Source organism: Emydura macquarii, unplaced genomic scaffold (assembly GCF_026122565.2).
Source record: "Emydura macquarii macquarii isolate MOO-44397 ecotype Brisbane River unplaced genomic scaffold, CSIRO-AGI_Emac_v2 contig_2676, whole genome shotgun sequence".
NCBI classification, from domain to species: domain Eukaryota; kingdom Metazoa; phylum Chordata; order Testudines; family Chelidae; genus Emydura; species Emydura macquarii.
The window spans coordinates 45,339,019-45,354,266 of record NW_027132813.1 but is presented as its reverse complement, the minus strand read 5'-3'; the positions used below and the strand labels follow the sequence as shown (position 1 = coordinate 45,354,266).

Genomic DNA, 15,248 nt, shown 5'->3' with positions numbered 1-15,248 from the left:
AAGACAAGATTTTCATTCTGACCAACAAAATGTCAAGTTTATTCCATTTTTACTTGAATCCATAAATTATAGATGTTTTAATATACATAAGTATATTTTTTCTTTTTGTAGCCAAGAATCATATTATAAAAGGGAAACTATGCATACAGAATGACAACTATGTCTGTGTAACTTCATAGTTTAACATTTAACAAATTACACAACTATAATAGTGATAAATTGGTATGTGATGCTTGCAAAAAATTACTTCTTCAAGATCCTTTTGTTTAATTTCAAAGGCTGATTTAGCAGAGTTCTTTGCAGCTTCATTCTTCAAGATCCTTTCGTTTAATTTCAAAGGCTGATTTAGCAGAGTTCTTTGCAGCTTCATTCTTCAAGATCCTTTTGTTTAATTTCAAAGGCTGATTTAGCAGAGTTCTTTGCAGCTCTTTGTATAAGATATGTACCAATATGGACACCTAGAAATGAAAGTCCTGCCACAAGCAGCCAGTTCTTTCTAACCCAGCTAGTTCTCATCTCTTCTTTTGATGGTATGATCACAGATGCAAATTTTCAAAGTTAATTATATCTATAATAAAGAAATAACAGAATATTAGTATAACTTTTTACAAATATATTGCATAGTGACAACTTAGTCTCTTCTAAGAAATGAGACTGCATCTATGTCAACAGTCAATAACTGAGCAAATCAGGCAAGACCATTAATTTGGTACCTTTATTCTTCCCCAAACACACACACACTGTGTGCGTGCGTGTGCGCATGCATGCATACAAACACTTAACTGTAATGCTTTTTAACTAAGACAAGAAAACTTGCTACTGTTAAATATAGTGCAGATAGGCATTGTTCAAACACTTATGCCAACCTCCCTTTATGTGCAATCACTTCAAAACAAAATGATTTCAAGTGTCTAGGAATTATTCCTTTTGGCGGGGAGGCCCCATAGAGGAGCCCTTTAACTTGTAGCCCTGTGAGGTCTTGACATATTTAAATTTACAAACATTTTTCAGATCACTTCTAAATACTTCAAAGTTTAAAGGTGTTATTTTTAAATTTAATATTAGTATGCTTTCGGCTATTGTAATCATCTGCCAATTTAGCACTCAGTGGCTTACACCTCTGCAACCTTGTTCAAAACATGCTTAAATCCTTAAATCACATCAAATTGGCTAAAAACATAATACCAAGCTAGTAAGAAAAATAATTCATACTAAAATTATGTAATTAAATTGTTGCACAAGATGTTAACTATAAGGATTTTAAATATACTGTGCTGCGAGTTAAGATGAAGTGATACACTCATTTTAAAACAAACATATATAATTGTTTAATCTTAATCTAGCAATATTGATAATGTTACTTTAATAGAATATCTCACTTATTCCATATATTTTAGCTGGTTGTATAGAAGTCAAGAACTTGTTTTATTTTCCAAAGAAAAAGAACAATCCTGCTTAGTATTTGCTTTTAAACACCATATCCTACTTGGTATGAATTTAAACACTACTCTGTAGAGGGAAAAGAATGATTGTATGAGTGGAGAATCCTGGCCTCATTGCAGTCAATTGGAGTTTTACCATTAACGTCAATGGAACCAGGATTTTACCCTATATACCTAGATTTATAGTTAAAGGTAGCTTGCAAAGTTTTTCAAAACTGATGAAGCCCTTTAGTTATGTGCCAAAAGTTCTTAAAAACAATAGTATCTATACGTACCTATGCATTTACATCACATCACCGTTATCTGGACATCTGAACAAGTTATTCTAACCGTATCTGTTTGGTCTTCATCTTCCCCCACAGTACTAATGCCTAGCTCTACTCTACTGAAACTTACAGAAAGCATTATTTTGTGAAGTCACAACTGTGACTGAGCCATGTTTGTTGGTACAGTTGACCCTCTTGGACTCACATAAGTTTATTAAATGGACTTAAAAAGCCTTTTTAAGATAATAATAAAAAAAACCTTTAAGCCATATAATAAAGTAAATTAGCTGAATTCTTACAGGTTGATTCCACAGTCCAACAGGATTTAGGACAGGTCTACACTAGAAGCGCTACATCGATGCAGCTGCACCATTGCAGCACACCTGGTGAAGATGCTGGTGACAGGACAGCACTCTCCCGTTGGCATAATTACTCCACCTCCACGAGAGACAGAAGCTATGTTAGCGGGAGAGCACCGGTGAAGACAGCACTTAGGTCATTGTAATTTGCATTGCGGGGAGCGGGGGTGTCTTTTTCACACCTAAGCGATGTAAATTAGATCAATTTAAGCAGTAGTGTAGACCTGCCCTAAGCTGCAGTTTTGAATATACAGAATGATGCATTTTGGAGTGTAATAAAAGAATGGGAGCTGTACATTAGAAAAAGGTACACTGAGTAATTTATGTATTGAATTACCTTCTAACTCTTGTGTGGTGCATTCAGTACATTATTGTAGGGTTAACTCAATTTCAGAAAAAAACAAACAAAGAAAAGGCTAAAAGGCGACTTATAACAAGATTACAGTTAGAAAATTGATTTATCACATGAATTATATACTACATTAAGCATTTTGATCTGACTATATACGGAGCTTACCTTTTATTTATATTGTAGTACTACTGCTATTTTCCTTTTTTTTGGCTTTCATGTTGCATCACATATGTCACAATGCCAGGTTCTGGTATATAGTCCTCTTTTTTTGTATGAAAAACAGGATTGGACTTGATCTTAAACCACCCCCAGTGTATCAGCCCAAGGCTAGTTCCCATAACAATCAAAACTTTGTAGTCCTTCCAGATGGTTTTAAGACCCATAGTATACTGGCATCTACCTATGTAAAGACAGTTGATCATTTTATTTTAAACATGTTCCAAGAAATATTTCTCCTCAACCACTATAATAGCACAGCACAGCCAAACCTGAATGTTAACATTTTAAATTATACTGCAGCATGCCAAATGATTAAGAACACAAAGTGACAGAAGGAAGCCTTGCTTAGTGAACTTTTAAAAAGTCTTTAAAAATAACCTCAGTTCAGATATCTAAAAAGACTTGCTAACTGCTGTACTTGCGCCTCACGCAGTTATAAAATATATTGGTATAATTACTTCCACTCTATTGGGGTTGTGTTGCTTTAACTCTACCAGTTTTGTGTTTAACATTTTTTTCTTCTTCAAAAATTGAAAGAGTATACAACTGTATAAGATCTGAAAGGATCATAATATTTGCTCTTATATAGCACTTGTCATCCATAAATCTCAAAGTGCATTTCAAAGGTTTTACAAAGGAAGAATCTAAAAAGCACATCGGCCCCAATTCTGCAAACACACACACACACGTAAATGTTGCAAGATCATGGTAACAGATGCTAAAGGTATGTCTACAGTAAAAAAAACCCAAAAGAAAATACAGCACCCATTCTCAGAGCCTGGGTCAACTGACTCAGGCTCACGCTATGGGGCTACAAAATAGTTGTGTAGACATTCCTGCTTGGACTCTGAAACCTGGCAAAAGGAAGCCTGAGTGGGAATTAGCCTACACAGGTACTTTTACCTCCATAGCATGAGCCTGAGTCATTTGACTCAGACTCCAGGACACTGCCATGGGTTTTGGGGTTTTTTTTTGCAGTGTAGAAACACCCTAAGTGACTTTCTTCAAGTGTCACTGCACCTCAGTGGCAGGCAGGTCTTCAGTTGCCACACCCCATGTTTAGTTCACAGGAGCACATATGCTACTCTCATTCCCTGTCCCCTTCAATGGGATTCCCAACCATTAACATAGCTCTGCTGTGAAACCAAAATCTTCAATGCCTATCTGAATATCATTAATCTGAATATATTTTACTAAATCCTTTTATGAGTTTTAGTGGATAACTTCTCCTCCTTCCACACCAAGCAAACCTCTCCTCTCCTCTCCCCACAGGAAATTCTACTGTTGATAAGAACCCAGATTTTAAGCTCTCAGTCAGAGTCTCATTATCTTTAGCAATATAAGCTTCCTGTGCTATATTATTATACAAGACAATACATTATTATTATTAGACAAAAATCTGAAAATATAAAAATTACAGGGGCCTTGGTGTTTTTTACTTTTTAAACCCCCACTTTTTTGGGTGTGGGTTTGGGGGTTTTTTTGAGTGGGAGGGTGTAAAGAAAATAGGGGGAGAGGTAAGCAGCAACTTTTCTGGAGTAGAAAGATTTTTGAAGGGCTGTTATAAAATAAGCTTTACCTCTAGAACTAGTCAGATCTTTCTCCCACCAATTCCTAATATTTTCAAATGCCTTGAAAACACCATAAGGCCAGGTCTACATTTGAAAAGGTCTGCTGGAATAGCTATTGCTGCAAGCCCTCTTAGTGTAGATGCACAACAGAAGTACTTTTGTCAATACAGATTACAGCCAGCAAAACAAGCTATACAGCCCTAAAGCACTTTTATACTTGTATAATTGCATCTACAGTAGGGCTTTTGCAATTATAGAAATGTCACACACAAAAACACATCCCAATCAACATTGCTATTGGGCAAAAATGTAGAGTGTAGAGCTATTCTAAGCCACAGATTGCATTATTATGGGCTCTGAGAATTGCTCAGGCATAGAGTTAGTTTTCTTAACACTATACATATGTCTGTGGGGTAGAAGGATCTGATGCTGGTAAATATTTCCTCTGTAAAACGCTTTTGAAATCTATACATGACAAGCACCATATGAGAGCTAAACATTACCATTGTCATGACTAAATCTGAATAAAAATAATCAAAAAATTCCTCAATTCTCCCTCCTCCATAAAATTTTGAAATGTCATAAAAAATTAACCAGCTCTAATAATGTGGGAAATGCTGCTGTAAACCTCTGACAGGGATGGGAGGGAAGTGTTTCTAAACCTTTGTAGCTTAGCAACCATTACTGACTGTATTTTGTGTGTGTTTTGGGAGCTTGCCAAGGAATACCTGACACTAGGGCATGCAGTGAGTGGTAGTGTCCATGCAAGCTTTTCTTTGCTTTAGATTGCAATAAAGCTTTCAATATCTAGTGACCTGATTGCCTTTTTTGAATCCCTAGGGGAGCTGCAATCCAGTGGTTTGGAGGGGGCACTGGACTGGGATTCAGGGGACCTGGATTGGATTTTTGGCTCAGGCACACAGGTCCTCTGTAACCCACTGTCTGGAGACTGCAGATCGGGTGTGGGAAAGGAAGAGACCTGACAGGCTATCAGACAGGCTACAGTGATGGGGGCCATTCACGCACCTGGCCAGGTGGGTGGCTCCTAGGACAGGGAGACAGGACATTGGGGGCAGGACTCTGAGGTGGGACCCAGCTTTCTCTCTCTCTCTCAGCTGCTAGTCTGGCTAGCTCTTGCTCCTGGGCTCACACTCCAGCTGCTCGCCCTGTGAGGGGTTGGAAAGGCATTCTCCCCCACCTCAGACTGGCAGGGGCCTGGGGGCTTTTTTTTTTTTTTTGGCTTTATCTACAGCACAGCATGCAGGCTGTCTGCCAGTATTACCTGGGCATACCTCGGATACTCATTTACCTGCCCCTGGGCGGGAAAGTAGCTGAGGCCTAGTCTCTGCCCATGGCAAGCCTAGTCGTGCGACAGGCACTGGGCTTAGTTTGCAGGTGGCCGCAGAGCAGAGGAGCCGGTGACCGCTTCTGGCCTTCAACCGTCTGAAAGGCGGGTTTAGGGCCCGCTGCTATGGACTTCAGTGGGGCAGGAGCCGCCCGCAGAGAACAAGCTCCGGTCCGGTCCCTGCGAAGCAACAATGGCGGGAGGGGGAAGAGAACCAGCGGCCTGGCCCTGCCCCACAGCCGCCTCCCTCCCTCCCTCCGGGCCGGCACCAGCCTTCCCCGAGACCCCCGTCCTCACCTCCGCTCGCACACCAGCCCGCCAACTCCCCCGCAGGGGACGACCAGCCGGCAGCAGCCAACGTCCGCTGCCCGCGCGCAGGCCACACACCAACGACCGCCCCCGACCCAGCGAGCGAGGAGCCGGAGCCTAGCCGGTGCGGCGACCGGTCCTTGGCTAGGGGAGAGCGGGTGTCCGACGCAAATGCCTGCTGTCTGACCACACCCAGACTAGGAGACCTGCTCTCCGCCCTGCCCCCAGAAATGTCCTAACGGTGATTCCAGGCTGATCGCTACTCAGGGAGAGCCCTCGGTCACCAGGAGGGGTTCCCTCAGGCACCCGTGTAGGCACCTATATAATCCCCAGCCTAACGGTCGGAGGCAGGCACGTCATACACATACACGCTTTGAAATCCGATTTTCTCGGGAGAGGGGAATTGTCGCCCGCAAAGGCTCCCCGCCCCCTTTCCAAACGATTTAATTGTGGTTAACTGGAATAGCTTTAAGCAAAGAACCGAGCCAGCTTGGGGCCATCCCGGGTCACGTGACACAGGAAGGCCCACTACGGGAAATGCCCGGATGTCAGTGTTTGCCCTTCCGAGTGGGATAAAAAAGGCGTTTGGGGGGGCGGTTTGGGGGTCGCCATTTTGGATTGGGGCGTATGCCAAGGAGGCGCCGTTCGGCAGCCATTTTGGATTGGGGCAGAGGGAAGCTCCATCGGTGGCCATTTTGGATTGGGGCAGAGAAGCCGGTGCGGGCGGGCGGGCGACAGCGAAACACGCGGTGTCTCTGGGGAGGGGCTGGACTCGGGAGCGTGAGTAACCGCCACCCCTGTGTTGTTCAGCGCGGGCGGATAGGGCCCTGTTTCAATGTAACTTACTCCCCCCACTCGCACACCTCCAGGGGGCGCGGTGCGGGCCCTGCTCCCAGAGGACCCCCCCCACCTCCAGCTGTTGCCCAGCTCTGAGCACCCTTGTTGCTCAGCTGGCGCTGCTATGCCCTGCTGTCCAGTCCAGTGCTCAAATTCTGCCCCTGCCCCCTGCGGTCCCTCGCCACTGGGTGCCGCCTCCTTGCACTCACCCCCATTGCTGCTGCCCCCTTTGCATTCACCCCCCAAACTGCCCCACCGCCAGAGCTGCCTGTCCCCTTTGCATTCACCCCCAAATCAGCCCACCCCTGGTGCTGCCTGCATCAGAATGATCAGACACACAGATGAATACGAGTTGTTGGGGGAGAGTCAACAGAGCTTTTGTAAAGGGAAATCGTGTCTCATCCGCCTATTTGAATTCTTTGAGGAGGGGTCCAGAATCATGGACAAGGGTGATCCAGTGGATATAGTTAGTGTACTTGGACTTTCAGAAAGCCTTTGACAAGGTCCCTCACCAAAGGCTCTTAAGCAAAAAGTGAGCGGTCATGGGATAATTGGGAAGGTCCTCTCATGGATCAGTAACTAATTAAAAGACAGGAAACAAAGAGTAGAAATAAATGGTCAGTTTTCAGAATGGAGCGGTAAATAGTGGTGTCCCTCAGGGATCTATACTGAAACTAGCGCTGTTCAACCTATTCATAAATGTTCTGGACAAAGGGGTAAAGAGTGAGGTGGCAAGATTTGCAGACTATACAAAATTATTCATGATAGTTAAGTCCAAAGCAGACGATCAGGAATTACAAAGGTATCTCACAAAACTGGGTGACTGGGCAACAAATTAGCAGATAAAATATAATGTTGATAAATGCAAAGTAATGCACATTGGAAAACATAATCCCAAATATACAAACAAAATGATGGGACTCGTGCAGTGGCAAAAGCTAACAATATTACGAACCATTAGCAAAGGAATAGATAATAAGACAGTAAATATCATAATGCCTCTATATATTGCAAGCTTGCAAACTGCAGTTCTGGTTGCCCCATCTCAAAAAAGATTGATATATTAGAATTGGAAAAGATACAGAGAAAAGCAACAAAAATGATTAAGGGTATAGAGCAGCTTCCATGAAGCAAGATTAAAAAGACTGGGACATTTAAGATGGGAAAAGATGATGAAGTGGGGTGGGTATGATGGAGGTCTATAAAATCATGAGGGGTGTGAAGAAATTGAATAAGGAAGTGTTACTTTCTCCTTTACATAACACAAGAACCAGGGGTCACACAATGAAATTAATAGGCAGGTTTAAAACAAACAAAAAGGAAGTACTTCTTTGCACAAAGCAATTAATCTGTGGAACTCATTGCCAGGTGATGTTCTGAAGGCCAAAACCATAACTGGGTTAAAAAAAATTAGATAAATTCATGGCGGATAGGTCCATCAGTGGATATTAGCCAAGATATTTGGGGATGCAACCGCATGCTCTAGGTCCTCCTAGACTTTGACTGTCAGAAGTTTGTAGTGGACAACAAGGGATGGGTCATTTGATAATAGCCCATTCTGTTCATTCCCTCTGAAGCCCCTCACATTGGCAAGGGTTGGAAGATAGGATACTGGTGACCAGTATGGCCATTCTTATGCCTGCCCCCTTTGCATTCTTCCTAAATCTCCCTGCCCCTTTTGCATTCACTCCCAAATCCCCACATCCCCTTTGCATTCACTCCCTTCCCAAATTGCCCCCCCCCCTCCCCAAGTGCTGCCTGCCCCCTCTGCATTCACTCCTCCAAACTTCCCACCCCCTTTGGATCCACCTTCCCCACTGCAAGTGCTGCCTTCTCCCTTTGCATTCTCCCCAAATCTCCCTGCCCCTTTTAAATTGTCTCCCAAACCTCCTCACCCTGCCTGCCCCCATTGCATTCACCCCAAACCAGTCCCCACTGCCAGTGCTGCCTGTGCCCTTTGCATTCACTCCTCAAACCTCACCATCTTTAGTGCTACCTGCCCCCTTTGCATTCACCCTCCAAACTTTGCTCCCACTTTAAACAGTTAACATTTAATAACACAACAAAATATATGTTTAGGTGACACCCACACTATAACGTGTTTACGTTAGGTTTTTTCCCATGCCGGTAAGTTCCAGCATTTGCAGCTCCATCAGTAGTATCAGTAGTGTGGACAAGACTTTAGCATTTTTACCATTGTGCTTAACCCTAGTCAGAGCGGACTGCAAGTTATGAGTCTGAAGAATCCAGAACAAGGCTAAATGAGAAGATGGTGGAAACACCTGAGCCCTTCTAGAGTGAATCTACACTAATTTCTACAGGTAGAGCTGAATCTGGCAATAAGAGGTTTAAAAGGTCTTAGATTAGTCAAGCTAGAAGTGTCTGATATGACCTACCAGAGCTAGAAATAGTTGACTGAGTACAAATGTTTTCAGGAGTAGTAAACTTTTCCAAGCACTGCTGGACTAGTGATTAAAAAATGAGAATTTCAGTGCCTGTGTTAGAACTAGACTAAAGGCCTGATTAAAAGCCACTGAAGTCAATGGGACTCTTCACTGATTTTGTTGGAATTTGATCAAGCATCTATTTGCTTTGTGTAAGTTTCCAGGCACTTTATTAGAAAATTAGCAGTGTAAAAAGACTTAACATCTTCTGTAATTTATTTTTGTTAACCTTTTTCTCAACTTGTTTGACATATTTAATAAAATAAATAAGAACATAAGAACAGCCATATTGGATCAGACCAATGGTCCATCTAGCCCAGTATTTTGTTTTCCGACAGTGGCCAATGCCAGGAGCTTCAGAGGGAATGAATAGAACAGGTAATCATCAAGTGATCCATCCCATTGGCCATTCCCAGCCTCTGGCAAACATCAATCCCTGCCTATTCTGGCTAATAGCCATTGATGGACCTATCCACCATGAACTTCTCTACTTCTTTTTTGAACCCTGTTATAGACTTAGCCTTCACAACATCCTCTGGCAAGGAGTTCCACTGGTTGACTGTGCGTTGTGTGAAAAAATACTTCCTTTTGTTTGTTTTAAATCTGCTGCCTATTAATTTCATTTGGTAACCTCTAGTTTTTGTGTTATGAGAAGGAGTAAATAGCACTTCCTTATTTACTTTTTCTACACCAGCCATGATTTTATAGACCTCTGTAATACCTTCCCCCCCCCCCGTAGTCTCTTTTCCGAGCTGAAAAGTCCCAGTCATATTAATTTCTCCTCATATGGTGGCTTTTCCAGACCCCTAATAATTTTTGCTGCCCTTTTCAGTACCTTTTCCAATTCCAATATATCTTTTTTTGAGATGGAGTAACCAGATCACATAGTATTCAAGATGTGGGCATACTATGGATTTATAAAGAGGCAATATGATATTTTCTATCTTATTATCTATCCCTTTCCTAATGATTCCCAGCATTCTGTTAGCTTTTTTGATAGCTGCTGCTCATTGGGTGGATGTTTTCAGAAAACTATCCACAATGACTCCCAAAATCTTTTTCTTGAGTGGGAACAGCTAATTTAGACCCCACCATTTTATATGTATAGTTGGGAATATATTTTCCAGTGTGCATTACTTCGCATTTATCAACATTGCATTTCATCTGCAATTTTGTTGCCCAGTCTCACCCAGCTTTGTGAGATCCCTTTGTAACTGTTTGTAGTCTGCTTTGGACTTAACTATCTTGAGTAGTTTTGTTATCATCTGCAAATTTTGCCACCTCACTGTTTACCACTTTTTCCAGATCATTTATGAATATGTTGAACAATACTGGTCCCAGTACAGGGCCCTGAGGGACATCACTATTTATCTCTCTCTCCATTCTGAACATCTGATAATTTATTCCTATCCTTTGTTTCCTATCTTTTAACCAGTTACTGATCCAGGAGAGGACTTTCCCTCTTATGCTATGGCCGTTAACTTTGCTTAAGAGCCTTTGATGAGGGACCTTGTCAAAGGCTTTCTGAAAATCTAAGTACACTGGATCTAATGTCCACTGGATCACCCTTGTCCACATGCTTGTTGACCCTGTCAAATAATTCTAATAGATTGGTGAGGTATGATTTCCCTTTACAAAAGCCTTGTTGACTCTTCCCCCAACAAATCATATTTATCTATGTGTCTGATAATTCTGTTCTTTACTATACTTCAACCAATTTGCCTACTCCTGAAGTTAGGCTTACTGGCCCATAATTGCTGAGATCGCCTCTGGAGCCTTTTTAAAAAAATGGCATCACATTAGCTATCCTTCAGTCATCTGGTACAGAAGCTGATTTAAATGATAGGTTACATACCACAGTTAGTAGTTCTGCAATTTCACCTGCATTCCTTCAGAACTCTTGGGTGGATACCATCTGATCCTGGTGACTTACTGCTGTTTAATTTATCGATTTATTCCAAAACCTCCTGTAATGACATCTCAATCTGGGACAGTTCTTCAGACTTGTCAGCTAAAAAGAATGGCTCAAGTTTGGGAATCTCCCTCACATCCTCAGCCATGAGGACTGATGCAAAGAATTCATTTAGTTTCTCTGCAGTAGCCTTATCTTCCTTGAGTGCTCCTTTATCATCTCGATCTTGCAGTGGTCCCACTTGTTGTTTAGCAGGCTTCCTGCTTCTGATGCACTTAAAATATTTTTTGCTGTTACTTTTTGAGTCTTTGACTAGCTGTTCTTCAAATTCTCTTCTGGCTTTCCTAATTATATTTTTACACTTCACTTGCCAGAGTTTATACTCCTTTCTATTTTCCTCAGTAGGATTTAACTTCCACGTTTTAAGGAATGCCTTTTTATCTCTAACTGCTTCTTATACTTTGTTGTTTAGCCAAGGTAGCACTTTTTTGGTCCTGTACTATTTTTTTTTTAATTTGAGGTCTATATTTAAATTGAGCCTCTATTATGGTGTCTTTAAAAAGTTTCCATGCAGCTTGCAGGAATTTCACTTTTGACACTATACCTTTTAATTTCTGTTTAACTAACTTCCTCATTTTTGAGTAATTCCCCTTTCTGAAATTAAATTCTACCATGGTGAGCTGCTTTGGTGTGTCCCCTCTCCCTCATAAATTTTTAAATTTTATTATGTTATGGTCACCGTTACCAAGTGGTTCAGCTATATTCACCTCTTGGCCCAGATCCTGTGCTTCACTTAGGACTAAATCAAGAATTGCCTCTCCTCTCCAGGACTAGCTGCTCCAAGAAGTAGTCATTTAAGGTATCAAGAAACCTTATCTCTGCATCCCGTTCTGAGGTGACATGTACCCAGCCCATATGGGGTTAGTTGAAATCCCCCATTATTATTCAGTTTTTTATTTTTATAGCTTCTCTAATCTCCCTTAGCATTTCACAGTCACTGTCACCATCTGGGTCAGATGGTTGGTAGTATATCCCTACTGTTATATTCTTATTATTCAAGCATGGAATTATTAGATTATTAAGGATTCTATGGCACAGTTTGGTTCATTTAAGATTTTTATTTCATTTGACTCTATGCTTTCTTTCACACACAGTGCCATTCGCCCACCAGTATGACCTATTCTGTCCCATTGATTGTCCACATTCCACCAAATTTCTGTGTTGCCTATTATATCAATATCCTCATTTAATATGAGGCACTCAAGTTCACTCATCTTAGTATTTAGACTTCTAGCATTTGTATATGAGCACTTAAAAAATTGTCACTTTTTAGCTGTCTGCCATTATGTGACATTATTAAATGGGACTCTTTTTCATTTGACTGTTTCTCCTCAGATCCTACCCATATTTTATCCTTTTCCATCCTTTCCTTGTTAATAGTATATAGAGAAACTCCATTAATAGATCCTTCCCTAAGGGATGTCTCTGCCTGAACCGCATGCTTCACCGCACCTATCAGCTTTCCCCCAGCCCTTAGTTTAAAAACTGTTTTACGACTTTTTAAATGTCACATGCCAGCAATCTGGTTCCATTTTGGTTTATGTGGAGCCCATCCTTCCTGTATAGGCTCCTCCTTTCCCAAAAGGTTCCTCATAAAAAGTTCCTAATAAATTTAACCCCCTCCTCCCTATACTTCGTCTCATCCATGCATTGAGACCCTGCAGTTCTGCCTGTCTAACTGGCCCTGCATTTGGAACTGGAAGCATTTCAGAGAATGCTACTATGGAGGTCCTGGACTTCAATCTCTTACACCAGCCTAAATTTGGCCTCCAGGACCTCTCTCCTGTCCTTCCTTGTGTCACTGGTACTTACATGTACCGCAGCCACTGGCTCCTCCCCAGCGCTAGAGATCCACAACCTTCGCACCCCAGGCAAGTCACATGCAGTTCTCCCAGTCATCACAAACCCAGATATCTATGTTTTTAATGATTGAGTCCCCCATTATTATTACCTGTCTTTTCCTAATAATTGGAGTTCCCTCCCCTTCAGAGGTATCCTCAGTGTGAGAGGATACCATGATATTATCTGGAAGGAGAATCCCAACAATGGGATCGTTTTCCTCTGCTCCAATTTGAGGTTCTCCTTCCTTGAGACTTTCATCCTCCTCAACAATACAGAGGCTGTCGTACCTGGCGTGGGACTGTTCTACTGTGTCCCAGAAAGTCTCATATATCTACTTCTCTGTCTCCCTTACTCCTCCAGTTCAGCTACCCTGGTCTCCAAAGTCTGCATGAAGTCTCCGAGAGCCAGGAGCTCCTTGCACCTATTGCACACATATGCCATCTACCCATAGGACAGGTAATCATACATGTTGCATTCAATGCAATAAAGTGGATAGCCCCCACTGTGTTGCTGGACTTCTGCCTTCATTCTTTTTATTCCTGCAGCACTTTCTTTTATTATTGTTTGGTTTTTTTTTGGTTTTTTTTTTTTTTTTTTTTTGGGGGGGGGGGGCACAGGGGTTTTTCCTTTACAGAATGTTAATGAAGTGTATCTACCCCCCACTCCCTCCATTTTCCCTCTAAATTCCTTCTCAAAACTCCCGTTAGCTGCCCCTGTCAGCTAGCTCCTCTGGTTGCTTAGGAGGCTTTTTAAACTCTGGTTCTCCCTGAGTAGTCCTGCTCCCTGGTTAAGGGTTAATGGGTGCTAAAGGGCTTGGGGATCAAAGCTTTGTTAAGAAGCTGTCAGCCTAACAGACCACACAATATACCATATATATCAAATATGATATGTTTTAGGACTACTTCATCAATATGTGAAGAAGGTGGTTCAGTTTCTAGTTCTAGCAGAAGGAAATGAATAGATAATTAAATAAAGCTTTGTTCAGTACAATGCAGAAGAAGGGGTTGCCATTAATTACTCATGTTCAGAGCCAAGTAGTTAGGTGTGTGTCACAACAGCACACTTTTATAATTCTTCATTATTTATAATTCACTAGTAGTGCACTTATTGCATTTACACAGACCACGTATTGCTACTTTAGCATCTTTACAGATAGTCTTTTATATGTCATTTTCCTTTTGCCCTCATACGTTTGGTTCTTGAGCCTTCCTGAGTGATGGTTATGTATTTCATAGTCCATCTTAGTTAGACTATGTCAATAGTGGGAGATTTCTCCAATATTAGTGTATGTAAGGTGTAAGGGTCAGATTTCAAAGGTATTTCGGCACCTAAAGATGCAGATAAGTGCATAGTGGGATTTTCAGAAGTGCCTAAGTGCCTAATTCCCATGGGAGTTAGGTGCTGAGGTGCTTTTTAAAATCTCACTGGGCACCTATCTTCATCTTTAGGCACCTAAATACCTTTGATAATCTGATAATCCTCTTCCATACTACATTCTGGTACTGGGAATACATAGGCAATGAATCTTATTTTAAGTACGGTGGGGCTAACTTGCTCCTTATATATTTTTCTGTCTTCCACATGTTCTTCATCTAACCTTGATTCTTCTCTTGGAACAGTGTTTGACAGCTTGTCTGTAACAGATGGGTGGGCTGTTGAGACTAACAACTCAGTTGCTCTTGGGGGACATTGCCAGAAATGTGTACCTTTCTCATTGAACTACTAAACTATAACACTTTCTACTTAAGTAATTGTATTGTCAGGCACACAGTTGAATCTGGAGTGCTCCAAATTTCAGTATTCCACATAGCTGGGCCGAAAGGTAACGTTCCCAGTTCTCAAGGCAAGCTCTTGATCTTGTGCCAAAGACCCTTCATATTTTGGCTGTGGTCCTTAAATGTATTACAAAGCAATTATTTTCCCTTTTACTAGTTATAGGTTGTCATCCCTGGGCTAACTAATTATACTTGTTAAGAACTTACAATTTTCCATCTGTTGCTGCTTTCTTCTTCCTTGTTTTCCAAGGAGAATGATTTTAACAACTGAGTATTTGCCTTATGGTTTCATCTCTTACAGTTAATGTTAAATCTTCTATTTTATTATTTTGTGTGGTGCTGAGCACATCAGGGCTTACCTAATAAATAGTTTAAAGGCCTTTCCCTTTCCACATTTTAATGCACCTTGCTTTCTCTTTTTACTAGCATTTTATTTAATCTAAAGAACACCACAGCAATGTAAAGTGAAGATATAAAATGGCTCAGGTGCTGCCTATTGATTTTGATGCCCAAAT

The 15,248-nt window shown here is 41.5% G+C and overlaps 3 protein-coding genes across 4 annotated transcripts in view; 1 reads left to right on the top strand and 2 right to left on the bottom strand.

Moving 5' to 3' along the window:
• Nucleotides 1–9: 9 nt before the first annotated feature.
• LOC137164420 (uncharacterized) lies at nt 10–516 on the bottom strand. The gene has a single exon (XM_067565302.1). It carries the CDS (start codon nt 514–516, stop codon nt 367–369), a length of 150 nt encoding a protein of 49 aa, XP_067421403.1. The 3' UTR covers nt 10–366.
• Nucleotides 517–2,610: 2,094 nt separating this feature from the next.
• LOC137164419 (uncharacterized) lies at nt 2,611–6,361 on the bottom strand. Of its 2 annotated transcripts, none has more exons than XM_067565301.1 (2): nt 6,232–6,361; nt 2,611–2,819 (listed from the first exon to the last, which is right to left on the bottom strand). In XM_067565301.1, exon 2 carries the CDS (start codon nt 2,800–2,802, stop codon nt 2,611–2,613), a length of 192 nt encoding a protein of 63 aa, XP_067421402.1. In that variant the 5' UTR covers nt 2,803–2,819; nt 6,232–6,361. The 2 variants fall into 2 exon arrangements, with proteins under 2 accessions (XP_067421402.1, XP_067421401.1); XM_067565300.1 differs by lacking the exon at nt 6,232–6,361 and adding an exon at nt 5,852–5,983.
• A 227-nt stretch (nt 6,362–6,588) lies between these two features.
• SLX4IP (SLX4 interacting protein) overlaps nt 6,589–15,248 on the top strand; it is a 113,646-nt gene continuing 104,986 nt past the window's right edge. The window contains exon 1 of the mRNA XM_067564675.1: nt 6,589–6,643. The gene's annotated coding sequence lies outside the window, so the exon portion shown is untranslated. The remainder of the gene's footprint in view (nt 6,644–15,248) is intronic.

What these genes read in the sequence shown, in the direction of transcription:
- LOC137164420 (XM_067565302.1), bottom strand. Translation starts at nt 516, where the DNA reads ATGAGAACTAGCTGGGTTAGAAAGAACTGGCTGCTTGTGGCAGGACTT.
- LOC137164419 (XM_067565301.1), bottom strand. Translation starts at nt 2,802, where the DNA reads ATGGGTCTTAAAACCATCTGGAAGGACTACAAAGTTTTGATTGTTATG.